The sequence below is a fragment of the Sporobolomyces salmoneus genome (genome assembly GCF_050403485.1).
Source record: "Sporobolomyces salmoneus JCM6883 DNA, S_salmoneus_JCM6883_v1_ctg5, whole genome shotgun sequence".
Taxonomy (NCBI): domain Eukaryota; kingdom Fungi; phylum Basidiomycota; class Microbotryomycetes; order Sporidiobolales; family Sporidiobolaceae; genus Sporobolomyces; species Sporobolomyces salmoneus.
Window position 1 is genome coordinate 469364 of NW_027481158.1, and position 23205 is coordinate 492568.

At 52.1% G+C, this 23205-nt stretch overlaps 8 protein-coding genes across 8 annotated transcripts; 4 read left to right on the forward strand and 4 right to left on the reverse strand.

The window, feature by feature from the left end:
* Positions 1 to 2709: 2709 nt before the first annotated feature.
* On the forward strand, positions 2710 to 3355 carry JCM6883_006995 (uncharacterized protein; the record flags this gene model as incomplete). The annotated part of the gene is made up of 3 exons (XM_076629493.1): positions 2710 to 3059; positions 3127 to 3180; positions 3241 to 3355. The coding sequence occupies 3 exons, from the start codon at positions 2710 to 2712 to the stop codon at positions 3353 to 3355; spliced, it is 519 nt and encodes a 172-aa protein (XP_076490615.1).
* A 508-nt stretch (positions 3356 to 3863) lies between these two features.
* Positions 3864 to 7447, forward strand: JCM6883_006996 (uncharacterized protein; the record flags this gene model as incomplete). The annotated part of the gene is made up of 7 exons (XM_076629494.1): positions 3864 to 3899; positions 3978 to 4051; positions 4117 to 4308; positions 4385 to 5318; positions 5388 to 6753; positions 6818 to 7029; positions 7097 to 7447. 7 exons carry the CDS (start codon positions 3864 to 3866, stop codon positions 7445 to 7447), a joined length of 3165 nt encoding a protein of 1054 aa, XP_076490616.1.
* A 661-nt stretch (positions 7448 to 8108) lies between these two features.
* Positions 8109 to 8718, forward strand: RTC3 (Rtc3p; the record flags this gene model as incomplete). The annotated part of the gene is made up of 4 exons (XM_076629495.1): positions 8109 to 8175; positions 8301 to 8304; positions 8389 to 8598; positions 8664 to 8718. The coding sequence occupies 4 exons, from the start codon at positions 8109 to 8111 to the stop codon at positions 8716 to 8718; spliced, it is 336 nt and encodes a 111-aa protein (XP_076490617.1).
* A 589-nt stretch (positions 8719 to 9307) lies between these two features.
* JCM6883_006998 (S8 family peptidase) lies at positions 9308 to 11475 on the reverse strand (the record flags this gene model as incomplete). Its single annotated transcript, XM_076629496.1, has 8 exons — positions 9308 to 9526; positions 9594 to 9816; positions 9879 to 9965; positions 10048 to 10163; positions 10230 to 10508; positions 10580 to 10685; positions 10786 to 10892; positions 10972 to 11475. 8 exons carry the CDS (start codon positions 11473 to 11475, stop codon positions 9308 to 9310), a joined length of 1641 nt encoding a protein of 546 aa, XP_076490618.1.
* A 293-nt stretch (positions 11476 to 11768) lies between these two features.
* Positions 11769 to 15842, reverse strand: BMS1 (GTPase BMS1; the record flags this gene model as incomplete). Its single annotated transcript, XM_076629497.1, has 9 exons — positions 11769 to 12043; positions 12103 to 12217; positions 12287 to 14310; positions 14382 to 14824; positions 14878 to 15101; positions 15165 to 15283; positions 15348 to 15438; positions 15508 to 15690; positions 15759 to 15842. 9 exons carry the CDS (start codon positions 15840 to 15842, stop codon positions 11769 to 11771), a joined length of 3558 nt encoding a protein of 1185 aa, XP_076490619.1.
* A 222-nt stretch (positions 15843 to 16064) lies between these two features.
* Positions 16065 to 19787, reverse strand: JCM6883_007000 (uncharacterized protein; the record flags this gene model as incomplete). The annotated part of the gene is made up of 6 exons (XM_076629498.1): positions 16065 to 16165; positions 16232 to 16822; positions 16894 to 18247; positions 18316 to 18927; positions 18990 to 19505; positions 19755 to 19787. The coding sequence occupies 6 exons, from the start codon at positions 19785 to 19787 to the stop codon at positions 16065 to 16067; spliced, it is 3207 nt and encodes a 1068-aa protein (XP_076490620.1).
* Positions 19788 to 19950: 163 nt separating this feature from the next.
* Positions 19951 to 21054, forward strand: JCM6883_007001 (RluA family pseudouridine synthase; the record flags this gene model as incomplete). The annotated part of the gene is made up of 5 exons (XM_076629499.1): positions 19951 to 20200; positions 20262 to 20566; positions 20625 to 20706; positions 20770 to 20885; positions 20950 to 21054. The coding sequence occupies 5 exons, from the start codon at positions 19951 to 19953 to the stop codon at positions 21052 to 21054; spliced, it is 858 nt and encodes a 285-aa protein (XP_076490621.1).
* Positions 21055 to 21274: 220 nt separating this feature from the next.
* Positions 21275 to 23064, reverse strand: JCM6883_007002 (uncharacterized protein; the record flags this gene model as incomplete). Its single annotated transcript, XM_076629500.1, has 8 exons — positions 21275 to 21432; positions 21553 to 21616; positions 21697 to 21857; positions 21931 to 22251; positions 22314 to 22400; positions 22470 to 22689; positions 22758 to 22817; positions 22933 to 23064. The coding sequence occupies 8 exons, from the start codon at positions 23062 to 23064 to the stop codon at positions 21275 to 21277; spliced, it is 1203 nt and encodes a 400-aa protein (XP_076490622.1).
* Positions 23065 to 23205: the final 141 nt, after the last annotated feature.

Genomic DNA, 23205 nt, shown 5'->3' on the forward strand with positions numbered 1-23205 from the left:
CCGATAAGGTTTTGAAGGACGAACGGAGAAAGGAGATCGAAACACACAGACCTCTTCAAGGAACCGATTCTTCGGGAGGCGGTGACGAGCGGTCGAACGAACGCAGGATATCTATCGATCACGACAAGCACTCAGGCGAAGGCAGACTGTATGTAGGGGTCGGACAATCGAGAAGCAGCGGTAGGGCAGCGAGGGAGGAGCGGATTTGGGGAGTCGGTGCGTTCCTTATCGGCGACCTCGCACTTGAGTTTGTCGCCGCCCCTGATCTACGTTCTCATTCCAGGCAGATACATAGGCTTCGAACTACAAGGCGGGAGGTTAGCGGTGGGCCAGTTGTTTGGGCGTTCGTCGCGGACGGAGAGCGGGTTGGGCTGCAGTGATGTCTCAACCGGGGTGCAGATACGGGGAATCGGGTGCAATCAAGTAAGTGTAAATTCCTTGAGGTACAATGGGTATGGAACGGACGGGAGGCGGAGAGGAAGAGCAATCGAGGTCGTTTTGAGATTGGTTCGAGCTGACATCTCGACAGATTTCTCGCAGACCATCACTTGAGCCATGCCTACATTATGTTATCAAGTCTGAAATCTCCCTTTACTACAGTCACTCGACATAGAGTCATTCTAACCGCCCTATTCTTTAAACCCTCAGTTCGCCCTTGTGCTTTTCGCTCTTCGACTGGACCCAGCCAACTTTCTACTTCGACGTTGAGATTGGATGTGTCGACGTGGAGGTGTTGGGGGAGACCGATCGGGAAATCTAGCTCGGAGAGCACGACAAAACAAACGAGCTGGATTCGTTTGCTCCTTCGCTTCGCTCAGTGTCTTTCATTTAGCCTCAACTGCCTCACTTTCCAGCTCCACCTACTGCTCCGTTACTATAACATCATGCTACTACCTTGTTCCGGCAGTGTCATCTCGCTTGGAGGCTGCCTCTCATTTCGAATCCATCAATTTCTTCCCTTTCGAGCTGCTGCTTCGATTCGTTCGACCATCGGCTTTGCTCGATTTTCGGAGATGACTGCTCGGAGATTGTCGCACTGACTCCACACGGATCAGCTATTTTGCGCTGCCCTCCGAATCATTGACCCTCCGCGATCTGCCTTGCTCTTCTTTCTCCGTCGCTCTCCTCTCTCTTGACTCTTTCCGCCTGCCTCGCTAGCACGATACATCGCCAACCGCCTTTCGATAACAGTGAGCTCGTCAATACGCCGCCAAATCGGCACTACCGATCTCACGAGCCTTTCATCTCTTCGCTATTCTTCTCCCTCTGATCTCGCTGCTCACTGCCTCGAAAGCTCTCAACCTTGCTCGAACATGCTTCATACTTTCTGTGAGTCTTACGCCATGCTTCAGCAGCGCGGACAGTCGCGCAAGGAGGGTCACGACTCAAGTGGGGACTCCTTCAACGAAAACAATCGATTTCATGAGGCTACACAAGCAAGGGGCATTCCGTTTACCGGATCTGTCGGGATGCGGAAGGATAGTGGATCGCTACTCATTGGCAAGGGCCAGCTGTACCCCGAAGGAGGGTCACAAGGAAGAACCATTCAACTCGCTTCAAGCATTCAACAAGGGACCTCTTCACAGAGCACTCGGCGAAGTGAGCGGCTATAGGACTTGTATTACGAGATACTGAACGGAAAACGATGCGCTCTCTTGGCCTCGTAACGAGAAGAGGAGGGATCTAAACGATTGAATCAACTTCTCACCGCATCGCTAACCTGGTTTGAGCTGACTAGATCGATCAGCGTTACAGACCCACTCGGCTCGTCTACCCTCGCTCCCGTGAGGTACAGCTTCGATCATCGCTTCGTTCACTTCCCCTCAAATCCGGCTCCAAGTTGTCCCATCTCGCTTCGTCCATTGATCCGATCGAATCAAGCCCTTGCGGAGGAGGCGTAGCTCTGGAGTCTGATGTATCTGCTCGGTAATCGCCCGATGAGGTCGAGTGAACGAGAGAACAACGGGATCAAGACCAACCTGGAGGAGTGCGGGGAATGCCAGTCATGGCCAAGTCACTGATAGACAGCACGAACCTGAATGACTAGAAAAAGGTCGGGGGCGTGACTTGAGTTGAGGCACAGCCCGCGTGAGGAACCAACTCCCAACTCGCGATCTGCTGTTGCTCTCTCTTCCGCTTCCTCTCCCGCCCAGTCATTCCACAATCTCCTCAATTCCCCATGCTAGAGAACATCGAGACCTCTCTCATCACTCATTCACTCAGATGTACCGCCTTTGGCTGCCGCTCGAACACATCTCCGCGTCGCCTCAAACCTTCCTTCGCCTTCGTACTCCTTTGAGGCACTGAGGTCGATCGTACAGTGAGTCTTCATATCTTCTTTCGACTCGATCGCAGTGGCGGATAGGCTCAATGCGAGATTGCTGCTCGTCAGCTTTGAGGTGATCTTGTTTCGCTGACCACGAGCTCATTTCTATTCAGAAGATGTGCAACTCGTCAAGCCAGTCCGATCAACCAAAGAACGATCTTCAATCACCCGCTCCACTACGCCTACCGAGTTTCAGAGACCAGTTCCCGCCACAACTCTTTCCACCACAACCTTCTCCCCCTCGTTTGCCGTCCTTCATTTCCTCGCCGTACAACAACCTTCATTCCACGCCAGATCAGTCCTCGCACCATCCTGCTGTCATACCCTATGGGCCCTCGGCCACTCTCGTTCCTGCTCCCGCTCCTTCGCGTCCGACTCAACCGATGTCTCCCCTCGTCCCTCCCGACTTCGACGACCTTCGACGGTACTCTCTCGGCACTATCCCCGTTACTCTCGATCCGAACCAACCATCGAGACCTCCTACCGAACGGCCTCCTCCTCATCTTCGTCATCGCTCTTCGTCGAGCATGTCTGCCCTCCCCTCTCGTCGACACTCTTCCCCTTATTTCGTACCCGAACGTCAAGCGAGATCACTCTCTGTCGTTTCGGAAGCACAGTTGACCTTTCAACAGTCAACCTCGTCGCCAAAAGCGTTTCAATGTCACTTTTGCGATTACGCTACGGATCCAAAATACGACCGGGATCGACACGCGAGACTACACACGGGTGAACGGTGAGCCCTTTCCTATCTATCGAACGCAAATCGCCGCTGATTATCACAATGCTCGAAATGAATCAAGGCCATACTCTTGTTCCTTCTGCGTTTCAACGTTCGCTCGATCTGACGCGAGACGGTCCGTCTAGACCTGAACCTTGTTCTTCAGCTGAATGAGAACTGACGCATCTTGTAACAGCCGTCACGAGCAATCGTGTCCCGTCGCTCACGAACAACAACCATCTTCCTCCGACTCGAACCATTTCCCGCCTCCTGCCTGCCCCAAACTCACCTCAACCCCATTCTTACCTTAATACACGATACCGTGCCACTACGATCTAGCCCGTAATACTATCTACAGTAGACCACAAGTCTTTCGACGTTTCTCGTTTCTACGCGGAAGAGAAAAGCTCGTCCACGACCTGCTGCATTGACTCGAGCTAGCCTCGCCTATCTCTAGAAACGGAGGCAGCTCAACACACAGAGATGTGCCGCCTTGGTCGACCAGCAATGCTGGGAAGAGCACAGGCTAAGCTTTGCGAGAGTTCGCAAGGTTTGCAAGGTTTGCTTCTTTCGAGAGCATCTCCTCGCGCTATAAAGCTTCGAGCGATCTCGTTTCTCGCTCCGAGGCATTGTAAACCATAGCTCCAAACCCTGACAGAGTTTCGCTTCGAACGAGCTATGTTTTCTGACGAGCGTTTCTCGAGCGAAAGGGACTTCACGAAATTTGGAGCGAGCGGAAGTCGAAAGTCTAGCGCTACAACCCGACACGCCGAGTACTTCGCTGTACTTTCATCCGAGTCTCTGGTATCAGCACATACTATGGCAAGGCCTCAAGCAGGTCCCGGTGGAGCAGGGGTGAGTAACAATTCTGATCAAAAACACGCACGATTCATCTGTTGTTTCTCCCACTGACCATCGTATGAGCGGATCTAGATGCAATTGCCAGATCGGATAGACCATGAATGGCTAAGAGCAGAAGCAATCAAACCACGCGAGGCGAGAATAGAGTAAGGCTTCTTCCGACTCTCTCATCCCCTCTCTCGCTGACCCCTACTCTCTCTTGAACCGTTAGAACGCTGCAAACGGAACGTGAAGATCATCTGTCGAATCTCTTTATCGCCTTACGCGACAAGCCACGGTCAACCGAATTCGAATCGGGTCTCAAAGGCAGGAAACGACGGAAATTAGTGCGTGAAGGCAAGATTCCAGCTGAACAAGAAGACGGAGTCGAGGACTTCCTGCGTCGATACCAAGATGCTCAAAAGTGAGTCCCTCTGCCGGGTTTTCTCCTTCGCTCGCGTCGCAACAGAGCTCATTCGAACGATTTTACAATCTTGCAGTTTGCGAGAAATCGACTTCTCCCTACCACCTCTCTCTCCCAGCCCACCTCCTGCCTCTCCTCAACGATCAAATCCTCAGCAAGTGCCGTCAAACTCAGCGCAGGAGGAGGAGGATCTCGACGCCGAAGGAGAAGACGAGGATGAAGAAATGGCCGTCGCTGAAGCGCTCGCTCCAGGAGCTTCTGTCGTCTCTTCGTCCTCGATAGCACCTCAGCCGAGCTCGAACAAACCTTTCGCAACAACGAAAAGTACGGAAACAGAACCGACACCGCCAGTATCGACTCAACCGCTTCAAACTGCACCTGCTGTCGAGAAATCATCCGATCAACCCCCTATCGCTTCTACTTCTTCTTCAATAGCCGCACCTCAGCCTCCTTCTCTACCTCCACCGACGACGCAAGAGGTCGCTCCTCAAACGACAACGACGCAACCCCTCACGATCGCCCCAGCAGACATTTCAGCAAATCCTCCTCCTCCGCCTCCTTCTACCGAACTTGCCCCTCCGCCTCCTTACGACTCTCTCTTCGGAATCGCGAGTATCTCTTCCAACTATGTCGAAAGTCTACCAGAAGTTCCCTACGATATCCTCCGAAGTCGACTCAACACTTCTCTCGCACTCCGAGCGAACTCGAAAAAGAGTAGCAAGACCGCCTCGACTTCTCCTTCGAATTCACTCGTTCAACCCGACTTGTACAAATTACACGTTCGAGCTCAGCACATGTCGAGTCAGAATTTCCTCGGACCGGGCAAACGGGTTCACAACGCTTTATCGTCGCAAGAATGGAACGTTGGACTCGAGGAGATGAAGTCGATTCGAGTGTTCGAACGGATCGAACAGCTTAAAGCGGAGAAGAAGTGGAGTTTCAGACAACCGAAGAAGCAACGAATTGGAGTAGTGCCGAAAGCTCATTGGGATTATCTTCTCGAGGAAATGGTAAGTCGCATCGTCTCTTCACTCTCGATGCTCACCGCAAACGCCTGACGATCTTTCTCTCTGGTGCAGCGATGGCTTCAAACCGACTTCCGACAAGAAACTCGATGGAAAGTCGTCGCCGCTCATCGACTCGCTCGAGCGTGTCGAGCCTGGCATCGAGCCTCTCCGGAAGTCCGAATCGGACTCTGTGTACGGACACGACCTCCTCGGTATCTCGATCCGGAACAAGTGGGAGAGAGCGAGGATGAAATGGAAGTCGAGGAGGAGGAGGAACCGTCGACAATGAGCTCGAAAGGGAAAGAGAAAGAGGTCATCGACACGGTGGAAGAGGATGCAGATGGAGAAGTCGACGTAGATCCGGAAAGTGAGCGAGGAGTCGTGAACGTCGAACCGACAATTCCCGGAGAATCGACGACGGAAAATCCGGCACCGGCTGGAGCAGGAATGGCAGGAGGATCGGGAGGAGACGAAAAGACGCTAGATCCGACGAAAGGAAGTGTGTCGAGATCACAGCAGCAACAACTCGAAGCGGCGAAAGCCCTCAGTCAAGCTCAACACGTTCAAGCTCTCATCAATTACCGTCGTCCCGTCTTCGATCTCCCCTCGAACGAATTCGTCGTCGATCCGGAATTACTCCTCGCCCTTCGAGAAGCGAACGCTGCCGGGAAATTATCAGACGAAGATCTCAACGTGACCGAACTCGATCTCGCAGCCCTCTTCCCGGATCTCCCTCTCTATTCCGACTTCGTTCTCGCCGAAGACGTCAACATGGCTCGCCGTGTCGAAGATTCCTCCGCCTGGACTGGTCGACTCACGAACGTCACTCGATTACTCGAGACGAAACCTCTCCTCGTCAGCACTCTTCATCCGGGACGAACTCTGAGTCGAGAAGGCTGGGCGGACGACACTGCTTCGATCGTCGAAGATATCGGCCCTCCCGTCGACGCTCGAGAACAACTGCCGAACACGACTTCCGTACTCTTCGCTGGACGAAAACCGAAAGACGTCTCGACTGGCGAAGTTCTCGTCAAGCCCTCTCCCGTACCTCAACCCGACGTTCGCGCTTCATCGATCTTGTGGCTTCCAGAGGAGGACGGACGACTACTTCAGCTTCAGAGACAGTACGGACTCAATTGGCCGCTCATCGCAGAAGTTTTCAACTCGAGTACTCAACGACCTTCTTCCGATCATCGACTTCCGTGGGACTGTTTCGATCGATGGGACCGTCTCGTCGGACCTGGAAGCAAGAAGACGTTACCCGACGGTACCGAAATCAAAGTCCCTGCGCCAAATTACGTTCCTCCCGTCGATCGATTCGGTCGTTCAGCTCCAGTGATCGGAAACGGTAGCAAGAAGAGCGCTCGACATGTCTCGATCATCGAAGCTATGAAGAAGGTCCAGAAGCAACGAGAAGCGATCGCTTTGAAAGCGCCTCGTGAGTTTTCCTCTTGTTTTCATCGTCCATCGACTCTTCTCTGATTTTCTGTACGTTGTCGCAGCTCCCGGACTTCCTCGAAGAGTCAACATGTCGATGCACGAATCTCACAACCTCCCTCCTCGTCCTCAATGGACGAGTCTTCAATGGAGTATCTACAAGGCGGAACAAGAATCACAAAAACAGAGACTTCGTCAAGCTCAAGCCGCTCAAGCACAAGCACAGGCTCAGGCTCAAGCTCAAGCGCAGGCTCAAGCCGCCGCCGAAGCTCAACAGGTAAAGTCTCTTTTCTTTGTAGTTTATTGCGGTTCTTTCGACTGACACGTCTTCTCTCGCTGCTCAGAACGGCGGTCAACCTCGTCCTATCGTTGGCAACTTCCCGAACGGCGCTCAATCTCAGCAACAACAACGAACTCAACTCGCTGGTGGCCCGAACGGTTCACCCCAAACGCACCCGAATCAACTGATCGGCTCTCCAACTCCCGGAAACGCCCAACAGCTCATGAACGGAAACGGTCAACCGATGCAACTCCAACTTCCGAACGGTGCGAGTCAACTCACTCCCGAACAACTTCAACAACTTCAAAATCGTCAAGCCGCGCTCCTTGCCGCTCAAGCTCAGATGAGGATGCAACAACAACAGGCCGCCGCCGCTGCTGCTGCCGCCGCGTCTGGAGGAGCGAGTCAAGAATGAGTTTGATGCATTTAGAGAAATCTTGTCGATTTGTCGTCGTTTTGTTTTGTATCGGAACGAAGTTTTGTCTTTCCTTCCCTCCCTACCTCGCCTGTAACGAAACAAATTACTCGGATCTCGATGTTGCTCTGGCGAGATTGTGAGAGATTGTGAGAGATTGGAACCAAGACATTTCGCGAAGCTCGTTTTACCACTTTTGTTCTGCGTTCGCCTTGTCTCCGAGCAGTTTCGTCCCCTTCTCGAAGGTGTCTCGTCAGTGTTGATGCTTCGACAGAACTAGGTGGGAAGAGTGGACGAAATATCGATCAGGTCGCGTGACTCGATTACATGCTTTTCTACATTACTTTCTCCGTACGATCTGCAATGCGTGAAAAGTAAGCCATTGAATTGTTGCAGAAGGAAAAGTTTTCGGGATGACGTTTCCTTGTTCGAGAGAGTTCGAGTTCGAAACTGGACGTGTCACCGCTCTCTCTTCTCCTTCCTTCTTCCATCAACAACCTCGAATCTTCACCAACCAACACCCACTACACTACAAACTATATCAACATGGCCCCTACTCACCACAAGGCGAGCTCAACTTGCTTCTCTTGATCTCTGCTTGTTGTTCCGAAGCTAACCGTGCTCCTAAACTCTCGGTTAGGTTGTCTACAAGCCTGACTCGATGAGCACTGAAGAGTACATCATCATCATCCAAGACAAGGAAGCTGCAGAGAAGTGGATCGCAGGTGGTCAGTCTCTTCCTCTCCTCTTCTCCTCTCCCCTCCCCCACTCTTTCCAGTCCTCCTTCGTTGTCCTCTTCAAACGAGTCAATTATACTGACGTGTCGCTCTTTCTTCTCGTCTCTCCTCTCCAGACCGGTAAGCGAGCACACTCCTCCTCCTCCCCTCGCAGTTGTTTCTCGTTCTTTCTTGGCTGACCCCGCTCTCCCTTCACCCCTCCAGAACGATCCCTCTCGTCGACATTGTCGATTCGTTCGACGTCTTCACGACTGGACAAGGTGCCCAAGGTATCCTCGAACGACCTTCGAAGCAAGTACTCGACACGGTCTTCTCGAGCACGAACCAAAACGATATCGTCGAAACCGTGCTTGAGAAAGGTCGAATCTTGAGTGGTGATATCCCTCACAAGTTCGCAAGCAAGAACGATCAACGGTGAGATCTCTCTCTTCCTCTGTTCTCGAAATGCAGAAACTGAAACCGAGGGACGTTGTTCACAGATCTGGAAACTACCAACACTCGACCGGTGCCTCTGGAGGTCACGGTGGACGTTAAGAGCGTCTCACTATCTGTCGTTCTCGAATCCAATGTGTATAAACCTTGAAGTCTGAAATCGCCGGGTCCTTTCAGTGAAAGTTACCCCTCTTGAATCGTAGTTAGTTAGTTCTCTTTCGCAAAGCAAATACCAAAGCAAAGTTTCAGCCATCTCCTCTTGTCGCCAGTGTCCGAACTAGCGAGAGATGTCACGTTCAATGCGTCAAAGCTTGCGCTCGGGGATTCGGAAAGTCAAGCTGATCTCAGCTCATTCTCTTCGTCGTACGAACGGAAGATTCACGAGAGTTTGATTCGATTCAAGATTGACACAAGGAGAAGAAAACGAGAAACTACAGAAACGAGCGAGAGATAGCTAAGAAACGAGAAGATGGAAAACGAAACAAGGGACTCGAGAAACGAGAGTAGCACAAATACAAGCGAGAGCGAAGAAGGAAAGAAAGAAAGAGTTGCGAGATATACACTAGAGAGAGGAGAGCGAGCAAAAGAAAGGGATGCGATTCGATTTGAATGCTCTAGCTAGAGTTTGAGCGATCGAAAGATAAAAACGAGGGTGAGAACAACTCGCGTCAACTGAGAGAAGGATCCTCCTTTAGTTGACGAGTTCATGAACGAGTTCAGACATCTCGTCTACCTCGTGACGGATTTCGGAACGAAGGGTCGCGAGTTCTTCCTTGAGTTCTTCGAGGTAAGATTCGACGAGGGCCGATTCGAGAATGTTCTCGTGCGACGACGCGGCAGGAGCCGAGTGGGTGGCAGAAGAAGTGTAGTTGTTGAAGACGAGGACGTTGGGGGATCCGACTCCGATGTCCTGTAACAATATCGAAGAGAGTGAGCAAGGCGCGGAAAGAAGAAAGAACAAGAGGGAGAGTGCTTACGCCGAGAATACCCTTGGTTCCAACCTTTATCATTGCCTTCTTGAGGGTCTTGGGAGAGACAACGGGTTCTTTCGGGACGGGAGCGTTACGAGTTCCGAAGAAGAGTTGTTTGTATCCAGGAGTCGATTCGAGGAGTTCTTGAGCATCGGCCATCGCGGCACTCTTGGCCCATTCGGTAGAGAGCATGTAGGCGGCGAGACCGGCGATGTGAGGAGAGGCCATCCTGAGAGGGGAAGTGAGATCAGTCTAACTTGCTGATGATGCAAGAAAAGGAAGGAGCCTCACGAAGTTCCGGAGATTTTGTTGGTCGAGCGAGGTCCGGCGTTCCAGATCGAGAGAATATCGAGTCCAGGTCCGAAGACATCAACGCAACTGTGACGCAGCAAAGAAGGGGAGTTAGCGGAACGTTCCTTTTTGCGTTATCGCAAATGCATAGGAGAAAAGTCAGACTCACGGTCCGAAGTTGGAGAAGTAGGCACGTTCATCAGCAATGGTTGAAGCTCCGACGGTGATGGCGTTCTTCGAAGCTGCAGGGGAGTAAGCGCAAGCGTCTCGGTTATCGTTTCCGGCCTGAAAACGAACCAAACTGTGTGAGTGACCAGAGCGAACGATAAAGAAGGGAGAGGTGTGACTTACAGCGACAGCAAAGTGAAGACCATCCTCGACGGCAGCATCGACGGCGTCATCGAGAGCTTGAGATTTACCTCCTCCAAGACTCATGTTTGCGACGGAACCCTTGTGTTTCGAGTTCTTACCTTGAACCTTGAGCGCAGCTTGTTCAGCGGCGGAATCGGCAGCCCACGCGACACCAGCGACGACATCCGACATGGTTCCGGAACCTCCGGCACCGAGAACTTTGACGGCGATGATGTTGGCTTTTTTGGCGACTCCATATTTCGCAGATGCGATAGTACCCTATCAACGAGATCGAGGGATGAGTGAGCGAGAACCTTCGAGGTGAGGAGGAGGAGATATGGTGGACTTACAGCGACGTGAGAACCATGACCGTTCAAATCTTGATCAGGATCATTCGGGATCGTCTTTCCCCATTTCGCACGACCTTCGAGTTCGACGTGATCAATGTTGACACCACTGAAAGAGAGGAAGAGTAGCAGGATTTCAGATAGAACCGGAGAGAGAGAGTTAGTTGAGAGAGCCGAGCTGTGGGGGCGGAAGCGAGGAAAGGACTCACGTGTCGATAACATAAGCGTCTACTCCTTCACCAGCAGCTTCCTCATACTCGTACTTGTTGAAGGTACCGAGAGTGAGAGTTTTGCGGTGAGAGATACGAGCGAGACCCTGTTCGCAAACGAGAGAGGTCACGTCAGTTTCGATTCAAACTCGAATAGGAAAGGGGAGCGAGTGAGTGTAGACTGACCCAAGGAGCCATCTTTTCGAGTTCCATAGTGTGTACGAGAGAGTCACGTTCGACGTATTTGACTCCCTTCATGGACCTGATCGCATCGAGAGTCGATTCCGAGAAGGATCCCGTGTATCCTTTCAATTGTTTACTCTTGTGTGCATGTCGACGGTGACCATGTTTGTTCCCTCCAATGTGGAACTTGTGCTTGACTCCATGGTGTTTGCGACGACGAGAAGAGGACTCGTCAGCGGTTCTGAAATCGGCCCCGTGAATCGCTTCGACTTGAGCGTGGTGTTGATCGATTTCGTGTCCAGCTAGATCATCCTCGAGTACGACGATGTAAGAGTCTCGAACGATGTGCGAGTCGACTTCGTAGGGGGGGAAGGACGAGGAGGGGGAGGCCGAGGATAGTGGGGCAGGGGGAGCGTACAAGGGAGCGAGCGACAACTGCTGGGAAGGGAGGGGGTTCGCAGTAGCCGTGTAGGCCAAACACGCAGCGGAAAGGAGAGTCGTGAGCATTTATAGGAATGAGAGAAAGTGAAGAGAAGAGAAGAGAGAGCCTAGCTGTCCCGCCTCTCGAATCGCTTCACTCTTATCTCCCCCAAGTTTAAAAGTGGCGCTATCAGCTTCTCGCGCTAGTCTCGCCAACGACCGCACACAGTCAATGATACATTCACTCGAAAGTCCATCGAGAAGCGAGATTTTCCCCGTCGATTGGAGAACCCTCTCGAATTTGACCGGACTCCCATCGATGTTGCAAGAATGGTGCAATGCAAGAACGAGTAGAGTACAATCGAGACGAGAGATGCTATCTATTCCCTCCTCGGTTTCTTCGAATACCTCGAACTCGAAGCCTTCGCCTTTTCCTTCCTCCCTTGTTCCGCAAAGAATTCCTTCTTCTCCAGTTTCTCCTTGTCCCCTCTCTTCTCGGCCACCTTGTCGAGCTTCTTCTGTCGAACTGCCTTCTTCTCGGTCTTCGCTTCGGCTCGTTTCGAAGCGGCCGCACGTTGAATCGCTTGAGCTTGTTGAAGTAGCGCGAGAGCTTTCTTCTCCTCGGGTTCCATAACGACCGCGCGTTTTTGCATGTCTACAGAACAACCGTCAGTCAGTATACGAGATTACCTTGGACGATCAAGGGAGACTCACAAGTTTGGTTGCGTTGAGGAAGCTGGAGTTTCGGTTTCGATGCGAAAGGAAGACTCGATTGAAGTTTGCGAGGAACTTTGAGCGTGTTGAATCGACGGGTCTCTCGGACGATAGGCTTACGAGCACGAGAGAGTCTGAGTCAGCTACAGGGGTAGATAGCGAGAGGAACTTGAAAGTAAATCACCTTGTAAAGCGAATTGACATCTCCAGGAGTTTTGAGTCCTTCATCCCGACGAACTTCTCCCGTCAATCTCATACCCTTCCAGGTCGTCTTATCCCTCAGAAGAAGAGAAGCGACCGGATTGTAGTATTGTCGAGGTTTGATCTGATACCACGCTCGAAGGAAGACGATATCGCTCATCAAGACCTTGTCTTCGAACGCAGCACGGAAGCAACCTTCAGGTTTGGCGAGGGCCTTCTTGACCTGTCCACGAATCCCAGAAACGGTACGAAGGTACGCTCCTTCGAATTTCGCGATTTCGAGCGAAGAATTGAACATGTCTTTGATGAACGCCGTGTTCTTGAAAATCTTGTAAGGAGTTCCCGTCAACTTGAGCTTCTTGACGATCTGAGTCGTTCCATTGATATCGGTAACGACTCCGGTAGCTGAGATTCGGAACGCAGGCGATTCGTTGCCGAGTTTGTTGAACGCGCAGAATCCGGTATTCGGAGCTGAAATCGGTCCGTAGAATGTCGCGAGACAATGCATGTGTTCAGGGGTGTACTTGAGCATTCGATTTCGAGTTCCGTCGTCGAGAGAATAGATCGGAACCGTTTGGAATCGTCGCCAACCGATCGAGAAGATGAGAGGATCGTTCGTCTTGAGGATCTTCGGGAACCATCGATGCTTCTTGATTCGAACTTGAACGAATCCGAACGATTCTTCGTGAGCGAGGAGGTGGCCGACGATCATCGGAATTCGGGGGTTGAAGTTTTCGACCAACTCGTATGGGACGTTCGGAATCTCCATTCGAACGTAGGTTCCAGGTCGATGTCCTTCGACGAGAGCTCGGGTTTCGGCGTCGTCCTCGGCGAACTCGGCTTTCGTCGCTTGGAGTTTACGTTCGATTTCCGCTTTTTGTTCAGCGTAGAAATCCATCTTGTCCTCGTCTTCGTCGTCATCGTACTCGGCGTCGAATTTACGTTTGAGTTGTTCCTTCTTCTCGGCGAGTTCTCGAGCTTTTCGGTCCTCGTCGTTCTCCTCAGGTCCGTCCTCTCCGTCGAAGGCGGATTTGAATCCCTTAGAAGCTCCTCCTCCTCCTTCGAGATCTTCGAAGTCTCCTCCTTCCTCCTCGTAATTGTTCTCGCCGTTCGCTTCGGTCGCACCAGTAATGAAAAGGTGACGAATCGAATCGAGGAATTCTTCATCCTCCCAAACTGCGAGATTCGAAACGTTTCCATCCAAAGGAGCTCGGAATTGATCCTCGTCGTCCTCCGGCGATCGACCGTTTCCAGCGAGTCGGAACAAGTCTTCATCATCATCTTCGACATCTCCTCCAGCTTCCCTGATCGCGTCACGTTCCTCAGCCGCCGCAACCGTATCTTGAGTTTCACCCGCCGCGATCTGTTCCGAAGTGAGAGTCGAGTTGTAGATAAGTCGCATGAGATTCTGTTTACGTTGAACTCCGGCGAGATTCGCGGCAGCTCGAGCGGCAAGATTCCTCTTCCATTCGGGACCTTGTTCATCCTCCTCCTCCTCCTCTTCGAAGTCTTCTTCTTCATCATCGAATCCTCCTGCTCCTAGATCATCATCGTCGGCTCCGAGATCGAGATCAGAGTCGCTCTCTGCGTATGCGACATCTTCCGTTCTGAGTCCTTCGGCCGTTGATGCGCTCGTCGATCCAGCTCTCCTTCGACCTTCAGCGGATTTCCGACTTCCTTCAACCTCGAACGGTAAATCTTCTCCTTCCTCCCCCTCTCCCGCTTCAGAATCGGTATCGAAATCGTCCTCCCCGAGTTCCTGATCATCTTCGTCATCTTCAGGATCATCGTTCTCGAAATCGGCTCCATCATGTTCTCCTACGGCGTCGTTGAACGCGGCTCGTCGTTTCCTTCCAGATCCACTCGCTTCAGGTTGGTAGTCTTCTTCAGTGAGGGGTTTCGTCGATGAACCGAAGAGTCGAATTTGACTATTTGCGACTGAATCGGCGAGAGTGTTGTTCGCGTCTTGAAGGTCGAGAACCATTTTGACTCCTTCGCTGTCGACGACTGATAAAAGAGAAACCGATAAGCGATACACACTCAGTCGGAGGCTAAAGAGTGTAATCGATCGGACTCACAATCTCCTTCAACTTGATCATCCTCTGTTCGTCGCTTCGAGAAGTGTCCACTCGTGTTGATCCAAACTCTCTCTCCATCCCACGTAACACCTTGTCCTCCTCCGCCGCTCATCGGTGCGTAAGCGACCTTGTTCCTATCTCCCATTTTCCTCTTCTTCTCCGAATCCTTCGTCGGTAAAGGACAAGGGTCGATCAATTCGAGCATTCGAGAAACTTCGAACGCATCCGTCCCAGCTCCGGGAATGTGGACTCGAACAGAATTCGTAGGGCCGGGAGGTCGAAGTGGAACTCCTCGAAGGTAGCCGAAAACTGCGATCGTTCGATCCGATTTGGGATCTTTGCGAATCGTTTCTCGGGATGTGATGTCTTCGAATCGATCGGTGAGGAAATAGGAGTGAGTGTTGCGGAAAGTGAGAGGTCGGAATTTCGCAACGGAAATGAATCTGAAAAGAAAGAGTCAGTTTTTGTCGAGGCGCGAGAAGAACAGAGTACTCACCGACTCAGGTTGAGGATTTCACGATCAGGGTAACGACCGTTCATGACTCCCGACAAGTAGAACATCTTTGCTCCATCGTAGACTTCAGTCCAAAAACGATTCTTGAGTCGTTTCTTCTGGGCTTTGAGTGCTGCTGGACTCTTGACCAAATCGAGATGGGTCAAGACTGAGATGATCTTGGGTAGACCATGCGAAGAGAGGGCGGAGAGAGCTTCGAATGTTTCCTACGAGCGCAAAGAGTTTTAGCACAATAAGAGAGTTTCGGGATCAAACGAAGAAGAACTCACCATTTCAAACCCGAAACTTCCATCAATCATGAGCAAGACGAGATCTGCAACTTTCGCAGCATCAACCATAGCTCCCAGGTCGTTCGGTACTTCGATCAAGGTCAACCTTCGATGTTTCCCTGCAAATGGCAAACCTGAAACATCAGCTGCAGTTCACAATCGATGAGACTGATCGCCACTCACCTGATACGATCGTAACGGGACCTTTGATGTCTACCATTGTGTTCTTTGTATACCTTCGAACCAGAGATCGAATTAGAGTAGTTTTTCCAACCTAACAACGTCCTCACCGGAAGTCAGCAGTCGGGTACAAGGGCTACGAATATGAGAGCTGTAAACTCACACCTGAAGGACCCATGATCGCTACAATGACCGGAGGAACTTCACCTTCAACATTCTTTCCACCTTGACCTGCAGTTCCTCCGAACGTTCGGTCTACCGCCGGAACGTGTAGCCTAGTTTGATCCTTCTCTACATTCCTCCTCGCTTGCTTCTCTGCCCTCCTGAACGAAGCCGGTGCGAACGCCTAGTTATTTTTTTCAGATCAAGCTGGGTGAGTTTCTCTCATCGACTTGAGGTTAGGGGAGAGCTTACCTTGGGGTTCTTGCCTTTCTCTGGACCTTTCTTGGGGGCTTTCGCCGGCCTATGAGCCCGATTCGTTTGTTGGCCACCGTCCATCGGTGAAGTGAAGATGAGAGAGAAGGAAATTATATTTTCTCGCGCCAAGTTTGCTTCACCCGAGTTAAATCTGTACGACTCGCATTTGCTAGGATCACTCTCAAGAGAAGAGCGCACGCGGAACCGTTAGAGAAGATATGAATTACGACTTGTAAAAAAGTGACAGCTACAAGTTTTCTAACATTTTTAGGGAAACGAGAAGTTGGGTATGTACGAGATGATCTACCACCGCGAACCAGAGGCGTTACGCGAAGGAGGAACATACTTTCCAGGTGTTCCGGGAGTCGAGGGTCGCGAAGGACCGTCAGCGGGAGAACTCTCGCCTGAAAGAAGGAAAAAATAAAGTCAGTCGACTGCTCAAGCGCTGTATCATTGTCGAAGGAACTGACCAGATTGACGAGCGGCAGTCCATTTACCTCCGAACCCGGGACGAGCGGCGGCGGGAGCACCGACGGGAGGAGGGGGAGTAGCAGATCCTTGCGAAGCGGCACGAGCAGCTTCTCGTTCACGCCAGCCTCCTCCTCCTGACGAAGGTCGACCTTCTCCGATCGCAGGGGGGGCAGCGGGTCGACGAGCTTCGGAAGCGTCGCGGGAAGCGGGAGGGGTAGATTCGGCAGAGACGGGTTGAGAAACGGTACGAGGTTGGAGTTGGAATCGAGGTCGTTCGACGCTCGATGAAGCAGGAGGAGGAGGGGTCGCGGCAGGAGTGCGGATCGCTCGGTAGGCTGCGGTTCCAGGAATCGCAGGTCCAGCTGCGGCAGATGCGACGGGTCGGTTTTGACGACGAGCGAGGGCCTCCTCTTCGCGACGAGCTTGTTGCATGATCTTTTCTTGGTCGGCACGACGTTCGGCGAGTCGTCGTTCCTTCTCCTCGGCGGCTTTCTCGGCAGCCTCGGCTTCGAGAGCTCGTCGTCGCTCTTCGATACGAGCACGTTCTTCCGCCTCTCGCTCTTCTTGTTCGGCACGGATACGAGCTTGCTCTGTTCAAATCGAAGACGTATTGTCAGTATGAGAGCGAGCAGAGGGAGACGATGGATGAAGTGAAACTGACCCTCTTCGCGAGCACGACGTTCCTCCGCCTCCTTCTCTCGCTCCTCCTGCTCGAGACGTTCTTGCTCGCGTTGCTCGGCAACTTGAGCTCGTCGTTCGGCCTTGGCCTCCTCGAGTTGTTCCTTGAGTCGTTGGCTCTCGGCCTCGAACGCCGCCCTCGATTCCTTCTCCATCCTCGCGCGGTAAGCTTGGTAATCGGGAATGATCTTCGCGAGACCGGCTTTGATCGCGAGTTTCTCGGTGTGTTGACGACGGAGATCGGCGGCACGTTCGACACGAGCCGATTCGAACGCTTCGCGGTCTCGAGCTTGTTGACGTTGGTAGTCTTGTTGAATGAGAGGGATCTCTTCCTTTCGGAAGGCACGTTCGAGGTGATCCATACGCTTGTGAACGGAAGCGAGTTTCTGCGAGAGAGTGTTCTTGTCCTTTTCGAGTTGTTTGACGTGAAGTTGAACGAGATCGTTCGCCGACATTTCCGGAACTTTCTCCATATCGACCTTGAGACCCGATTTGATCATGTTCTCCGCTACCTTCTTCGCCTCGTCCGCCTTGACTTTTTCGACTTCCTTGCGGATACGTTCGAGTTCCCGCTTCTTCAAATCTTCCTTCTGTCTCCTCGCCTCCTCCTCGGCTTGTTGTTGAGCACGGAGCGATCGAGCGTGAGCGTCCTCCTTCTCCTTGCGAGCGAGTTGTTCGTCCGAGAGTTCCTTGCGACGTTTGATGATTTGGGTACGAGCGATGAGGCTGTCTCGTTCGTCGGCGACTTGAGCCTCGAACGAAGCGAACGCGGCCGATCGGGAAGCTTGAGCAGCGGCGATAGGGGAAGAGTTCGGGTTGACTTGGTTGAGGGTTGAGTAAAGGGTGGAAGCGAGACGGGCGAGGTGGGTGCGAAGGAGAGTCGAAGCGGAGGGTTGAAGGGTCTTGACCGAATCGAAAGTTGAGGAAGTTGATGCGATAGGTCCAGCTTCCTCCCCGAAGAGTTCCTCATCGAAGTTGATCGATCCCGTCGCGTGGTCGATCGTGACATCGACGTCTCCTCGTCGGCAGGCTTCGGTAACGTAACGTTCGACACGTTTGCGAGTGACATCCTTCTCTCCGTCGGCCTGGAACGAGGCGAGTTTGACAACTCGGTCGATCTTGAGCGAGGCGTAAACTTGAGCGAGTTGTTGGAAGAGACGAGCGAGAACGACATCCTTGAGGGGAGCGACGTAACGAGCAGTTTCGGGGTTCTTCTCGAGCGAGGCGAGGATGGGTTCGATCTTGGAAGTGATGGAAAGAGGGTGGAAGTCGACTTCGAGGATGTTGTAGAGGCTGCGGAGTTCGGGGCTGACGCGCTTGAGAACGTGTCGGTTGAGCTGCGAGGTAGATCGGAGGCGAAGGGTCAGTCGACGCACGAAAACAGCTTCGCCAAGATTCGACTCACCGAGTCGTTGATCAGGCCAGCACGAGTAGGAGCGGCAGTGAGACCGAGGAGAGCAGCGAGACGACCGAGACGACCCTTGGTTTCTCCCTCTTCACCAGTTTCGATCCTCTTCGCAGTTTCGACTCCAGAACCGAGGGGGACAGCGAGAGCGGAGAGGAGAACGAGAGCGGAAAGCTTCTCGAGTTCAGCATCCTCGCCCTTGTCTCCAGAGAGGGCAGCCCTCGCGGCGTGAAGACCGTAAAGTTTTCCGTATGCGGCGGCGTGGAAGAGGAAGTTTTGTCCGACCGCGAAGACCTTGGCCATCTTGTCGTAGAAGGAAGCCATCATCGAAGCCTTGGGAGCCCGTTTACTCATGCTGAGAAGGGTGTGGATGTCTTCAGCGGTACGGAACGCTTCTTGCCACAGTTCGAGTTCGACGGCTGTGTTGAGTTGTTGGAAACGGGTATCGAGGTGACGTTGGAGAGTATCGGGGTCGTTCAAGTTGATCGAGTGGGTTTGGTGAGTGTACTTTTGCGAAGAGGTGAGGTGAGATCGGAGAGTTTCGCAAAGACGACGGAATTCAGTCTTTCGTTGGTAGGTGAGGCAGAATTGGAAGGCGTCTTGCGAGACAGTCTACGATGCAAACAATCCCGTAAGACTCGACAGACGATACGGGGAAGCAGAGAGAGACGAACCTGGTAGAGAACTTCGAGACGAGCGTTGTTACGGAGGATGTCGAGAGCGGTACGGTACGCCTCCCATAGGAATCGAAGCCAAGGAGTGACGAGGGTACGGTAAGTCCTGTCTCGGCTCTTCTCCTCCGAAACGGCACTGAGGAGGATACTTTCGGGAGTTTCGGTCGCTTCGAGATCTTCTACGTCGGCGTCCTCAACCTTCTTCTCGGCGGTTCCCTCAAGTTCGTCGACCTTGGCGATCGCTTCGTTGAGTTTCGCCCTCGATTGTTCGAGGAACTTCTGAAGAACCGTCTCGACAGATTGAACCGAAGTGTTTTGGGCGACGTTCTTGTACTGGATCAAACCATCCTTTGCGGTTCGGCCCTTGCGGAGGTCGACACAGAGTTCGAGGAACTTGACGAGGATCGGCTCGAGGGTGCTGAGAGGAGTGCTACGGAAGCGCTTCGAAGAGAAGACTTCGGAAATCGCAGAGAGAGCCGCCGCGGGTTGGTTGACCGAGAGGAGCTCATCCGCTCGCTAGAAACCACATACAACTAATGATCAGCTCCAGTTCCCCATTTCCACTTGCTCGTACTGCTCAGAGAGATCGATGATTGACGCGTGATTTGGTTCGATTGAGTTCGATTGATCCACCTCTCCTGAGCCCTCCTTGACCTACAGAGCTCTACTTTTGACCTCCAACCAGCCATCCTGACCCGTTCTTCCGATTCCTCCGATGCTGCTCGTGATCGTCTAGTTGATGAGAAAAAAGGTTTGAAAACTCACCCTCAGGACCATCTCGGGTTTCGTGTGAAGCATGATGGGCTTGGTCTACTGAGAGATGGATAGACTTTCGAGCCTAGCAATCGCAGAAGAACGACGGGGGAGTTGCGTTGATCTGGTGGAAAGAAAGGGAAGTTTGTCTCGTTCTCATCTTTCGTCTCTTCACTTTCTCCACCAGAGCAACTAGAGGATTGGTAGGATGATCGGAATACAGGCAACGAGGTCGCTCTGGGCTCCTCACGCGACAGCAGGACCGAGATCGACAGTCCGCTCAATTCCCTCTCGAATCAAGTCTCGACCTCGTCCTGCTCCTCAAGAGCCTGACAAGCTACAGCCCGACATTGTATACGAAGATGATCGATACTTGGTCCTCAACAAACCGAACGGGATCGCTTTGCAAGGTCAATTCGGATCTCCAGCTCGAAAACTTTGGGACGATATCCTCGAAAGTGCGTTGCTCTCTGCTTTCCTGCCTCCACGGGCCGTTCTGACGTTGTTGTGAGTGTGTAGCTCTCAAGTCTCGACCGGGTTCACCTGAAGTCTTCCCCGTGCATCGACTCGACAAAGCAACAACCGGAACTCTTCTTCTCGCAAAATCTCAACTTCACGCCGCTCGACTTTCGCAACAACTCGCGAAGCACCAAATCCAACGACAATATCTAGCTATTGTCTATGGACAACTGAAAGTCGGATTCAAGGGAACCGTAGCTGAACAGCTGAGAGTCGACGAGGATAAAGTTCGAGTTGCGAGAGGTCGGGAAGGAGAACCGGAGGGAGTCGACGCAAGGACCGACTGGGAATGCGTCGCTGCTTCCGTGAGTCAGCTCGCTCACTCATGATCATCGAATCGGACTGATCTTGCATTCGTGACAGCCTTCGTTCTCGTTACTTTCTCTATCGCCTTCGACCGGTCGAAAACATCAACTTCGAGTGCATCTCGCGGAATGTCTACGAGGTGAGTTTCGGAGTGTTCGTACCCACCTTGAAGTCTGGGTGCCAATCTTCCGTCATTCCGCAGCATCAATCGTTGGCGACTTCAAGTATTCTCCCGATGCACCTCATTTCCAAACTCTATCCGAGTTATCGATTCCGACTTCGACGACCATGCTACACGCTTCTCGCATCTCTTTCCACGTGAGTTCAAGCTTCTCCTCAGTCGACTTCACTCGAGCTCATCACTCATTTTGCGCGACGACAGGCATGGGCGAAGAATGGGAAACGACAAACGATCGAAGCTATCGCTCCTGTTCCACCTGCTTTCGAAAGGTTTTGCCGTGCGCACAAGCTCAAGATCCCCGTTTGATCTCGGTCTGATCTTCGAGAGAGACAATCGACGACTGAAGTCAACACTTCGTTTCGCTCTGGGTGAGCTCGCTGTCGAATTGCTCTCTCCCGCGTATCATTAAGCTAAGACTTGCATGACCCTGTACTAGAGCTAAGAGAAGGAAGAAACAACAATAACCTCAATAATCGATCTATAAAATCCACCCTCCTCAACAACAATCACCTTCTAGCGACGTCTACTACTCCCTCGGTTCAACCTTGAACCGCTTCGTCTCGCCCAATCCACTCACTCCAAACTCTTCCTCCGAGATCCCGTATTTCTCACAAGCTTTTCTCAGACGTTTCGGAGGTTCGTCCATAGGTTCACAGGTCAACATCCAAGTTGAGTGATGCATACCTGTCAGTGATTCGAAAGAAAGGAGATCAGTGAGATGTTGAGTAGAAGCGGAAGAGAGAGTCGGAGTGCGTAGTGAATAGAGGGAGGAGGAAGAGTTAAGCGAAGGGAGTCGAAACATACCTAGGGACTTGCGAGATCTAGTTTCTCGATGTAATTCGACAGCGTCTTCCGGTGAACAATGGATCTGTGTTCAAAACGAGAGTTGCGAAAACGAATTATCGTCAGCTACTTCAAAGTTTCATCCCGCGAAAAGGTCGTGCTTACCCTAGACATGAAGAACCTCGGTTCGACGGCCCCGATTGGGATCAATCCAACATCGAACGGTCCTTCCTTGTCGCCGATCTCCTTGAACGCAGGACAATGAGGGAACTTGTATTCTTCCTCCATCGGAACTCCCCTCGGAATCGATTTGTATCCCGTATCACCTGCGCAAACCGTGCGAAACCGTTCCTCCAGGCTCAGTTTCGAGTCAAAGGCTGAAGGCAGACCGTAACTCACCAGCGAACCAAACTTTCCCACCATTATTCTTCTCGACAATCCAAGAACTCCACAACGTATCATTCCTATCGAAGATCCCTCTCCCGGTGAAATGCATACAAGGTGTCGCAGTAACTTTCAGGGAATCTTCCCCTCCCCCTGCTCCGTTGGAGAGAGTGAGATCTCGAGTTTCCCACCAATCTATTTCGGTTACTTGAGATTCGGAACACCCAATGTTACTCATGAACCAGGATTTGTTCCCGAGTGGTGCGAAGAAATGGATAGAATCTTTCGGTTGGGCTTTGTAGAGATGTTTGAGAGTCGCGATATCGAGATGATCGTCTGGACGAGCGAAGTTTCGGTTGAGCTTTCGATCGGCGCGCATAAAGGAAGAGAGAGCGCACAGTGGTTGTGAGAGATGACTACTGCGTCAACATGAGGAATATCTTCAAGCTTAATTGGAGGTTTCGCTACCCTCGCAGGTCCAACCACTACAGAATGCAAAATCCAAAACTTCGTCAGCACTTCTTTTCCTCATCTCGGGAGGTCAGGGCACTCACGCTGTGAAGGAGAACATCTATGACTCCACACCGGATCGAACAATACCCTCAACCCTCGTTCCTGTTGAGGAGATTTCGGGAATTCAACGAGGAAACAAGCGTGTCCGAGCGAAGTCACTTTCAAATCGTTTGACCATTCTTCGAGCTCTTGGGGAGAGAGAGACGAGGAAGGAGTGAATTGGGGAGTCATGAGGGGCGGGAGTCGTTCAGGAGGAGGGACCTGTCCGACGGAGAGGATTCAGCGACGAGATTCGGAAATCATGCTACCGAACGAAACTCTAGACGAACCGGATGATTCTCCCAGTCTTTGTATAACTGATACATCGTTACAGGGTTCATACCCATAGGCTACAGCATCCCGAGTTGAATCCAAAGAGGTCAGTTCCAAGTCGAGGAGGAGTAGAGGTTAATCATCTCATCATCACCTCGCTCCCGTGAAAAGCGTGCAGTGGGAGAAACTCACGACGAAAGCTTCCCAAGGATTCTCGAACCCTCCTCCACGCTTATGATGCGCCTTGTCATTCGCTTCCTTCGATGATGAAGTCGGAGAGAGGTTTGAAACGACTACGATAGGTGCAGTTCCGGCAGCGAGCATTGTTCCGTATAGTCTTGATCTTGATGCTGTGCGGAGTGAAGAGGTGAGGCGAGAGAACATTGTGAGAAGAGAGAGAAGAAGTGGAGCGACGCCCGATCGAACGGAGGACCCGTTGGCCGAAGTTTCAAAGGTCCGACGAGA